At 37.1% G+C, this 12,161-nt stretch overlaps 2 protein-coding genes and 1 non-coding gene across 3 annotated transcripts in view; 2 read left to right on the top strand and 1 right to left on the bottom strand.

Moving 5' to 3' along the window:
* The window catches only part of LOC138708965 (uncharacterized), a 267,711-nt gene that overhangs the window by 205,547 nt on the left and 50,003 nt on the right, over nucleotides 1-12,161 (top strand). The gene's annotated exons all lie outside the window — the stretch shown is intronic.
* LOC138708963 (putative leucine-rich repeat-containing protein DDB_G0290503) overlaps nucleotides 1-12,161 on the bottom strand; it is a 52,108-nt gene that overhangs the window by 32,755 nt on the left and 7,192 nt on the right. The window contains exon 2 of the mRNA XM_069839367.1: nucleotides 2,898-5,438. Within this exon, the coding sequence (XP_069695468.1) occupies nucleotides 2,898-5,424 (2,527 nt within the window). The 5' untranslated portion in view covers nucleotides 5,425-5,438. The remainder of the gene's footprint in view (nucleotides 1-2,897; nucleotides 5,439-12,161) is intronic.
* TRNAN-GUU (transfer RNA asparagine (anticodon GUU)) lies at nucleotides 1,160-1,231 on the top strand. The gene has a single exon. It is a non-coding gene; the product is annotated as a tRNA-Asn (tRNA).

Here is a 12,161-nt window from a genome sequence, read left to right as displayed (position 1 = left end):
GAGAGTCCATACAGAACAACCGGTAGTTTATTGTTTTATAAATTCTAACTTTCAGATTTTTGACAGCAGACTAGAAGACAAAAGCTTCTCAACCGAATAGTAGCAGGTATATACCATATTTATTCTGCGTTTAATTTCCTCCCGAGTGCCATTTATATTTGTTGCTGTTGTTCCAAGATATTTGAATTTTTCCACCTCTTCGAAGGATGTCTCCAATTTTTATAGTTCCATTTCGTACAATATTCTGGTCACGAGACATAATCATATACTTTGTCTTTTCGAGATTTACTTCCAAACCTATTGCTTTACTTGCTTCAAGTAGAATTTCCGTGTTTTTCCCTAATCGTTCGTTTGTGGATTTTCTCCTAACATATTCACGTCATCCACACAGACAAGAAGCTGATGTAACCCGTTCAATTTCAAACCCTCTCTGTTATCCTGAACTTTCCTAATGACATATTCTAGAGCGAAGTTAAAAAGCAAGGTGATAGTGCATCTCCTTGCTTTAGCCCGCAGTGAATTGGAAAAGCATCAGATAAAAACTGGCCTATAAGGACTCTGCTGTAATTTTCACTAAGACACATTTTAATTAATCGAATCAGTTTCTTGGGAATACCAAATTCAATAAGAATATTAGAATCTGATACAACGTTAATATAAATTAATTTTATTTCCTAGAATATATATATATATATATATATATATATATATATATATATATATATATATATATATAAAGAAAATACAATAATAAATGCATGAATGAATATAAATAAGTAAAAGAAGGAAGATATGAGTGAAGTTACGAAAGAACGAATGAATGAATGAATGAATGAACGGATTGATGAATGAAAGAATAAATAAATCAAGAAAAATATAAGTAAATAAATATTATCTTAAACGCTACAGCAATATCCTTAATATTTGCGCCGTTTTCAAGGCGATGAATAATATTTATTTTATGCAAATCTAGTCTTTCAGGTGAAGCTCCCTGTAAAGCAGATTTGAATAATTTCAAGGGAAAAATTGTTCCGGGGCCGGGTATCGATCCCGGGACCTCTGGTTGAGCGTACCAGCTCTCTACCACTGAGCTGTTTCGTCAGCCCACGCGAGTTGTGTGGATATAAAGGGAAAAGTTGAGGCAGTGTCGGGTTGGAGTTCCCGGGTAGCTCAGTGGTAGAGCGCTGGTTCGTTAAACCAGAGGTCCCGGGATCGATACCCGGCCCCGGAACAATTTTTCCCTTGAAATTATTCAAATATTTATTTTGTCAGAAATACCCAGACTTGAAAGTGTTTATGACATGATGCCTTACCGGTATACGAATTCTTGGATTCTCGCCACAACACACTACGTTGTACTGTTTTCTGCTTTCTTTAGACTCAAACGCATTCTACTAAACCGACAGAGAAGTGTACGTTGTATGTGTATGGATTTCTTACTAATTTTATTGTTTTCTTTAACAACCTATAAATTACTAATGATATTTGACTCAACATTGAAAAAGACAAAGTGATAAAAGTGATTAGTGGAATGAGACTAGTGTTGAAAACCGAATTGCCCGAAGAAAACGGCATACACCACTAAATTATCAGTCATATCTCGCAGATTCCCTGGAGGACAGAACTAACAAGGAGAGGACAAGCTCTGTATATCACCGAATTAAATAAGATTTTGTGACATGAAAGTACAAGACGTACTGTTTAGTCACACCTGGTATGGGTGGCCAATGACCCCTCGTTTTGGAAATATTGGCTATTGTTTGTGACATACTTCCGTTAGGTGTCTAATAGGAAAACATTAGACTGTGCAACGGCGTAGCTCATGTGGTTGTATGCTGAGTTGTCATCCAGGCAACCTGAGTTCGAATCCTAATGCCTTCTCATTTTTTAAACCTTATTATTATTATTATTATTATTATTATTATTATTATTATTATTAATTATTTCTTTTTAGCTCTTATATACAAAGCCTTGTTGAAATATGCGTGGTATGCATCAAAATTAATAAACGAATGAGAAGTGTTTGTGAATGTGAATATCTGTTTCGCAGTAGAAGTGCGGAAAAATGTGTGTGACTGTGGGCAACCTTTCAGGTATAACTTCCTGTAAAGTTGATTTGAATAATTTCGAGGGAAAAATTGTTCCGGGGCCGGGCATCGAACCCGGGACCTTTGGTTTAACGTACCAACGCTCTACCAACTGAGCTACCCGGGAACTCTACCCGACACCGATCCAATTTTTCCCTCTATATCCATAGACCTCAAAGTGGGCTGACAACCGTCAAGCAACCAACTTCGAGTGCACACTAACTCCGTGTGACTTAAATTGTGGTTTTTCTGTTCACGAACAGTGACGTGTATTATGCAAATCAAGATTTCAGGTATAACTCCCTGTAAAGTTGATTTGAATAATTTACATGAGTAATATTTCATTGTTTATCCTTTAGTTAATTATAATTTGTTTAAAACATGATGAAGCGTTCAATACATCGAGAAATATGATATATGTAAATAGATAACTGTGATCACAATATTAATCATTATTAAAAGAAAAAAAATATTGGACCAGTTAAGATTAGAACTCAGGTTACCTGGATAACAACTCGGCATCCAACCATATGGGCTACGCTGTTACACAGGCTAATTCTTCCCTATTAAGCACCTAATGGAAGTATGTCACAAACTATAGCAAATATTTTCAAAACGGGGGGGTCATTGGCCACCCATACCAGGTATGACTTTAAACAGTACGTCTTGTACTTTCATCTCACACAATCTTATTCCATTCGGTGATATACAAAGCGTGTCCTTTCCTTGTAAGATAAAACCACAGCTGGGCTGCAAGACATAGTATTTCATTATTAGCCTAGATAAACAAGGAGTATTGTACAAACTCACCTGTAAGATGTGTGATGATGTTCTCTTGCATTCTGTTCTTGGGCACGCTGCTGATGAATACATCCGGTGCCCACTTGAAAGGACACTCCAAATTTCGTAATATCTGCCACACAGGACATCCACGTTTTCTGGATTCTGGCTGTTTCCTTCCATCTTGTTCTTGCTCATTCGTATCCTCGTTCAATAACAATGCTTCTATGACGTTCTCAGTTGGTGATGGCGGACCCGCAACTGGCTTAGAATCCGTAATGCTCACCGACAAAAGTGGAACTCCGATATTTTCTCGCAATGGGTGAAATTTTACAGATTTACATTTAGTACCAATATTATTTTTTGCTAATACTGAAGGACACTCAGATGGCATATATGTAATATCAACGTCTGGGATTTGAGAATTTATCCCGGCAATTATGGATGGTACCCCGTTCAAAGGAGTTTCTCGTAATCTCACTGCATCCCCTCCTTTCAAATCACCACCTATGCTATTGTATTGTTTGTCATCATTTTCTTGGCTCTTTAGCCTTTCATTAACGAAATCTCCTCGGCAGTGAGTATCATCATCTGAACACGCATCCGAACTGCCATCAATCACTACTGTTTCCAATTCATGCGCTCCTTTGGAGTTCATCTTCTCTTTCTTGACAAGCCGTCGGTGTTTAAGTGACACATGTCTCATTGGAAGCTTCTTTTTACTACTATTTCTCCTTTTAGAGAATTGAGCTACTTTGAAGCTATATGGATTCCTTAGTTTTCGCACTTTTACTTTATAATAAGAAGAAATGTGGAATGCGTTATTCCCTTCAACATGACTACTTGAGCTGACAGTTTGTACCCCAACAGACACTGTCTGGGGTTCCTTTCTAGCAGTAGGCCTAACTACTGTTTCTTCTTCATTTTCAGAGCATAAGGTTTCAATATTGTTAAAAGCATCTGAGAACAGAACAGATAAATCTTTGCAAACTGAACGATATTCATCTAGAAATCTTTTTCCTGACTTGGTTCCACTATTATTACATTCAACGTCACTTTCAGATGTGTTGTTGTCTTCCTCTTCTTCACTGTAATCATTTTCAATTTCGTCGTAGGGGTATCCTTCGCCGTTGAAAGTTGCAGAATCTGCGTCGGAATTACTATCAGAGTCTTCTGATAATTCATCACCCTCAGTATTGTTTCCTTCATGATTCTGAATATCATACTCATAATCGACATCATCGTCATCGTCGTCTTCAGATACCTCTATGTCTTCAATTTCACTTTCCTCCTCAGACTCCTCTACACCATCATCAACAACATCATCATCTGAATCATGATAGTTTTCTTCGTGATCTTCTACTTCGCATTCTGGTTCGTTAAATTCTGAATGTTGTCTCATTAATTCATCAACTGTCATTCGTTCCTCGTACGATTCTATTGCAGCAATATCCAGATCTTCAAGCTCACTCCCATGCATAACATATGTTTGATCCTCTACTTCGCCTTCAGATAGATTCTCTCTCCTGCCTCCTGTATCAGTTATCAATTCAATATGATTACGGATGAAATTCCACAAAAGATCGAGGCCATCGTCACAAGATTTTATATACCTGAGAATCTGAAGAAGTTTCACATCAGTGTCATCCTGTGCAGAGAAAACCCTGAATTCTGAACCCAAAGATACCCCGTTATTTAAAAATATTTCTAAAATAGAATCTAAACGGTTCGTCTGGATTGAGGAGGAAAAATTGTTTTGTGTTTCTGTCTGATCATATTGACGAGCTTGAAAAGCTTCCTGTGTGAAGGGACAGCTGGAAGACTGGGTTTCTGTTTGGTCATGTTGACGAGCTTGAAAAGCTTCCTGTGTGAAGGTATTGCTGGAAGACTGTGTTTCTGTCTGATCATGTCGACGAGCTTGAGAAGCTTGCTGTGTGAAGGGACAGCTGGAAGACTGTGTTTCTGTCTGATCATTTTGACGAGCTTCAGAACCTTGCTGTGTGAAAGGACAGCTGGAAGACAAGTCGTTCCAGATATCGGAGAGTGGGGTTCCTGTATTAACGTTACGATTGTAGTGCGAATCTCTGGAGTAAGGAGCATCGTTATCCGTTTCATCCTCATCTATGACGTGCTCTTTGCCTCCTGTTTTTGGGACTGGCTGAGGCATAAAGGTGAGATCAGGTTGTACTTCAACAGAATTGTCTCTGGTCACACCTCCCGAAAGTTTCTCACTCGGTATCGTGCCAATACAGACATCATATACACTTATTTGGTTCTTTTCTGTCGTTATTTTGCATTTATTAAGACTCTTCTTTGTGGACTCCTTGTAATGTTTGCGAACACCGGCTTTGTGTTTCATTTTAGCACATCTATTTTGCTGCGTTTTAGATTTTTGCGGGTTTGTTACTTGACTTTCTTCGCCGTTTTCTTGATTATATCTGACTCCTTCCCTTGAAGTGACTGAGATTAAGATTCCGTTGTCGTTGTTGTTTGACCCTGAAGAGGGTTCTGGTCCTAACTCTTTGGGGTCTTTTTCTGAGCTTCTGGAGTCTTCCATTTTAAATGTTGAACCTATAAAAAACTAACTTTACTTATTTCGAATGAAACTCTTTACATTAAATTCATAAGCTGCACAAAGACGAACTACGTTAATATGGATTCAATGGACACGGAATAATTTATAATAGGCATAAATTCAGAATCGTTCTTCCATCTGGGACATCATTTGCAAGGAATATTCTAATAATATTAATATAAAAGCTGGAAAGAAACTGTGCTCATATCTGGCAGTAATAAATGATATAACCTGCAAAGAAAGAAGTATATGAGTAGAAGTATAGATAATATAGTAGCCTGAAACCTCGTTATTCTAGATCCCGATAAGCCGGACTTCGCTTAATCCGGACAGGCAAAAAAGGTGAGTTTGTAAAAATTAAAGAACTTTGTTTTAAGACTTACTTTTAACTTTGGAATTACAATAATTACAATATTACAACTATAGTATTAAATATAAATTAAATCTACCAAGTTTTCATTAATGTAATTGAACAATACAAACAAATACTGTATTATTAAAGGAGAAGGTGGAAATATGGGCTACCATTTTGTTTTCCTCATAATAATGAAAATTGGTGTGGCATATTGCTTGGAAATCTTTATTGACATACAGAGTAATTATTCATATACAATTTTTTCAGTCTTAAAGGTCAATAGTTGCAACAGATATTTGCATATAATTACTTTTTGAAAGAAAGACGAACTGATCCTGTATAAGGTAGTAGGGTCTATACAGGGTGTTTAAAAATACGGGGCATAATTTCAGGTATGTATTTCCCACATGTAGACAATCAAAATAGTTCATTACAACATGTGTCCGGAAATGCTTCATTTCCGAGTTATGGCCTTCACAACATTGAAATTCACCGGAACGTTTTTCTTTCCGCAGGTCGTTGTCATTACACAAGATGTTCAAAATGTCCACCTCCTGCTTGAATACAGGCCTCACATCGATGTCTCATTGACCTGCGAACACGATCCCAAACTCCAGGAGTATTGCATATGTCCTCAGAACATGCCGCAATTCGATTCCGAAGGGATTCCAAATCAGGCACCGGAGACGAATAAACCAATGATTTTAAATGACCCCACAAGTAGAAATCGAGAGGGTTCAGATCAGGTGAGCGTGGAGGCCAAGCGATTGGGCCACCTCTACCTATCCATCGATCAGGAAACCTTCGATCCAAGAACCGGCGAGCCGTACGACTGGAGTGTGCAGGAGCGCCATCATGCAAGAAGTGAATGTGTTGACGATTGATCAGTGGAGTGTCGTCTAAAACATGAGGTATGGTGTTTTCCAGGAAGTTTGTGTACGCCTGCCCCGTAAGTCTGTTTGATTTGAATACATGTCGCACAGTCTAACGCCTACACAACACTGAATGTAACCTTCGCCTCGGAATGAACTGTCAGAGTGCCCTCTTAATGTCCCCTTTGACGGCAACGACCTGCGGAAAGAAAAACGTTCCGGTGAATTTCAATGTTGTGAAGGCCATAACTCGGAAATAAAGCATTTCCGGACACATGTTGTAATGAACTATTTTGATAGTCTACATGTGGGAAATACATACCTGAAATTATGCCCCGTATTTTTTAAACACTCTGTATATTGGCTACCACAAAAATTTGAAAATAAAATTGGAAAAAAAAAAAACAAAGAAACATAAGCAATAAACCTGTGTCACATCAATGGCAAAATTCTGTAACAAATAACGTAAATCACGATAGTGAAAATACGGGACGTGTTAACGTACTGGTAATATGGGCTGCCTATCCCATATCTGACACATAGCGGTAGCCTATAATAGCAGCATCTACTCATGAAGGTTTCTAAGATTATGTATGACAATTGTTCTAAATAAATATTACTCTCATTCCATGTGCTAGAGCTGTTCTTAATCAGTGCAACGCATCAAGCGTGATTTCTAAACACGAAATATATTTCTTTCAATAAAATTGAAACTACACACATGCAAAAACTTTGAAATTGATGAAAAACACAAAGAACACACCACATCCACACCACAAAGGCAACTGATTTGTCTGTTTGTGCACGCAGACTGATGGACACGATATGTACGTTTAGAGCTTTTTGGCTAGGTAACAACACTATTAGTATTTATTTATTTAACCTGGTAGAGATAAGGCCGTCAGCATGACTGCAGCTGCAAAAGTAGCGCCTTGTGTGTGAACAGACTCGCAACCTCCAGTTGCAACTTTTGCTGCACTCGAGTTGCGCAGCACGAAAAGTAGCGTGCAGCGCGCTACTTTATGCTTACGTGTGAACACGACACGCAACTTTTGCAGCTGCAGTATAAGAGTAGCGCTGCAAAAGTAGCGACGTGTGACCGTACCTTAATTATTACATTATCAATAATACCGGATACGCAACAATGGAAAATGTTGAGAAATCTGTATTGTTGTATTTTTGTATTTGCTATGTGTTCTTATAGGCCTACTGGTTGAGTGGGAGAGAAAGTATTAATTTGGCTTTAACTCTGATGGAAAATAAATAAATAAAAATAAATAAATAGCCTAAATAACTTATTTTAAATATTTTTTTTACGGAATCATGCAAGTCAGCGACCTAGTTTATATTTACACATGTATGACAATATTATTACTATTCAACCTAAACGCTTCTATCTTTGTACTATTACCCAATTAAAAAAAGAGAGAATTATTATGTAAGTCAAATATGAGTAACCTATAAAATACTGTATTTATATTGATACAATTACTTTAGGGTGGTAGTCAGCCTATGCATGCTTATTAGACAGAACCTTAAATAGTTTTGTATAGTTTTCTCAATAAATGTTTAAAATTGACGTAATAATGGAAAACTGTGGCAACTCTCTCCTGGAGAGCGGAATTCTTTTCGTAAGTTTGAATTAACTGCTATTAGAGATGGGAAAAGTTGTTATTTTCTCGTAACAGTTCCAACTGTTCCAGTTCCACGAAAATAATAGGTTCCAAATAACAGTTCCAAAATAACAGTACCACAATATATTATATAGCCTACGCCGAAGTTCGCTCTACAGCACCGGATCGAATCCCTCTCCTCCAGTGTGCTTTTCCCTTTGTGGCCTGACTCCATGTTGTTACCATAACAGATAAATTCTGTAGGATCAGAAATTAATTTTTACATTATATATATATATATATATATATATATATATAATTTAATTTAATTTGGAAACTACACCAAAATAAAACACACCAGGAATGAACGAAACTCCTCCAGAGTCAAGTCCCTAAATTCAGTTGTCATTCTGTGAAGCGTGTGACACAATTTATTTATGTTAAAACCCTTTAGTCAAAGTAGTTTATGCAAACATTTGGGTAAAAGAGGCAAAAGTATAAGTCGAGGGCCATGAGAAAGTCCAGTATTGACACCACGAAACCAGTTACGTTATATTTATGCACGACGCCAGTTCAGGATTAAAAGTTGGTATTGATTTTGTCCCTGAAAATTGTTAAAAGTAGCCAGATCTAGTGACAAAGTCGCTAAATTGACAACACTGCAGCAACGGTTGTCATAATGTAGTTCCATACACGGCCGACACGCTTCGCGAAGGGACCATCAAGTCGGCCGAGTCCCATAACATCGAGTATATTGTAACATGTAACAGCAAGTATTTTGTATAACAGGTACAGTACTACTAGTATATAATGTAACAGTGGTATTTTGGAACAGGCCGTTATGTTATTTTATAGTCATAACCATAACTCATAATGCAGTTCCATAACATCGAGTATTTTTGTAACAGCAAGTATTTTGTATAACAGGAGTATTTAATGTAACAGTGTTATTTTGGAACAGGCCAGTGAGCATAGAGCTCACGTACTACTAGTACGTAATGTAACAGTGGTATTTAGGAACATTTACGTACGTACGACTAATATGCAATATAACAGTGGTGTTTAGGACGCTAAATGATCACATACTTCCCTGTATGCCATGTGATGCAGTACGATGTCATAATGAGTCGAGATGTGAATTCCTGGAAATGAAATCTTTTCTAATGCTAAATTGAATTCGTAGATCAGGTTTGTTCGAAGCAGGAAATGTAATGTAATTTTAAATTATTTGTAAATTGGTCACGAAATCGAAATGGATCCCAGTGGTAAATAAAACCTAACCTATTCTTCCTCTTCTGCTTAGCTAAAGGTCACAATAGTGTTCAATTTCTCCAAAAATGCATAAATAAAAGCTATAATCAATTCGGCCGCGCTAAACTTCATATTAATAATGTACCGTCATGAAGAATAATAATCTCATTGTAATGAAATATTAAAATTTACCGTTGTACTTTTTTTCAAACAAAAGAACTTCAATAATACAGTCATGTTTCAACAGACTTTAGTTTAATTTCAAGAATTGGTAATGAAACTAAAATGTAAAGTATTTGGAAATGAAACATAACCTATATATTTTCATCTCCCTTGATAAAATTCACAATGTAGTTACTATAATACAGGCATTATGTTATTTGATAGAATCCTATACTCAATTAACATCAGTTCCAAGATAATTTGTACATTTTTTAAAGACGATCTTCGTATCTTTACTATTTATCTTTTACTTTAGTTTCCAACATGTATTTCAGTACAACGAAAGGATTCCCAATTCTGCTTTCAAACAGTAGCGCCAACTTATATGGGCTTGTCGTGTTGTGAGATTTTAAGGCTCGTCAAATGTTTGAGTCCACCCACTGTTTTCCAAAAGTTGGTGTCACTGCTTTCAATAGTACTAAACAAGTTCCGTTCTGTGGAACAGGCGTTGTCATAATGTAGTTCCAAAGTGAAACGAGTATTTGTAACCGCAAGTATTTCGTACTAGCTCAGAGCAACACTGTTATTTTGGAACATAGTGTTCCAAGGTGCTGTTACTTTTTGGAACAGTTCCAAACAAGGAACAGTTCCAAAATAACTGTTACGTTATTTTTTCCCCACCTCTAACTGCTATTATTATTTGTGTCCACCAAGATTGTTAAGATAGAGGTTATTATTATTATTATTATTATTATTATTAAATTTCGGTGTTGCATTTTGTTAATACTGTATTATGTTTGATATACAGCATTTAATGTAACTGATTTAAAATCAGATTAATCTAAATTTAGTATAATTAGAGAATCCCTGTCTCAGGGTATGATAATCGACCCCACCATCAGGTGTGAAACGTACAAAGGACAGCCCGAAGACGTACAGCTGTCAAAAGAAAAAGTGGCAGCTCTCCTGGAACGAAGTTCCCTTCGGGTATCTTCGCTACAATTCGGAGACAGGCGATGTTACATGTTGTTGGACCACGTTGCCTGATATCTACAGTTATAATTGAAGTATACTGTGTATTATTCGATAGCATAATGGTAGCGTTCAGGCCTCTTATTCATGAGGTCCTGCGTTCGACTACAACCTCGTGCTTTTTATGTTCTTTTTTGTTCTGTTCTTGAGAGAGACAAACTAGACATAATGGCTCCTTTCTCTTTTATGATTATTTTAGTAATTAACATCAGGTTCATTAATATATTATGCCATTACTTTATCATTATCATTATGATATTGTGGCTGCAAATGGAAAGAAAAAAGATTTTATTCTCAATAAAATATCTTTCGTGGCATAAACATAACAAATTTACTGGCATCGGCCTTAAAATATTCAAAAAATTAAGCGTTCAAAAAACAAAACAAAAAGCCACAATTCAATATTTAGTCTATCTTCCTCTTATCTCGATCATCTTGCAGTCGAGTGGGCATGGAATTGACTAGTCTTTGCAAATAGCGACTGTTCTTAGACACGATATTCCAGGCATTCTGAACATACACACATAAATGTTCTGTCCATGGGCAGGTCTTTCATTGCAAACCCAGCAATCTCCAATCTTTCCTATTTTCTGCCTTCCTCTTAGTCTCCGCATATGATCCACGTATCCTAATGTCGTCTATTATTCTTTTCAACCAGAGACCCAACCAATTCCTTTTTCTCTTTCTAATCAGTTTCAGCATCATTCTTTTTTCACTCACTTTTTCAAACACAATTTTATTTCTTATTCTGTCTGTCCACTTTACACGCACCGTTCTTCTCCACATCCACATTTCAAATGCTTCAATTCGTTTCTCTTCATTTCGTCGTAATGTCCATGTTCTTTCCCCATACAATGCCACACTCCACACAAAGCACTTCACTAGTCTCTTCCTTCGTTCTTTTTCCAGAGGTCCGCAGAAGATCCTTCTTCTTCTATTAAAAGCTTCCTTTGTTCATGTTTGCAGTTTTCTTGGGAAGGATAGGCCTAAATGCGGTAACATCCCGTTGCTTTCCGCACACCACTATCTCTTTCGCATCTTATTAAATTCCAGGGGACCCAAGCGTGGAGATGAGGAGAGTGGATTTGACTAATTGGGCCCTCCGGACTTCACCGAAGATCACGGCAAGGGTTAAATATTAATTCTATCAGGATGTTTGACCCGGCCAGAGACCGGGAAATCTCAATTAGCCTTTGCCCCCGCATCCTGGACTAGCTTCTACGAATCATCAGAAAATCTTAGAGTGTGATTGGGCCAATTTTTCCGAAAATGTTTCCACACTTTTGCTCTCGTAGCTCAGCGGACGAACGTCGGAATTTAGATGTCAACGCCTCAGGTTCAATTCCTCGTTTCTCCTTTTCATTTTATTGTGGTTCAAGATAGTATAATGTAATAATACAAAAAGAAAAACTAATACCAGTATTATGCAACTGG

This window comes from Periplaneta americana, chromosome 11 (genome assembly GCF_040183065.1).
Source record: "Periplaneta americana isolate PAMFEO1 chromosome 11, P.americana_PAMFEO1_priV1, whole genome shotgun sequence".
Lineage (NCBI taxonomy): Eukaryota > Metazoa > Arthropoda > Insecta > Blattodea > Blattidae > Periplaneta > Periplaneta americana.
Note: the sequence above shows the minus strand (reverse complement) of the source record. Positions and strands in the feature narration are given on the sequence as shown.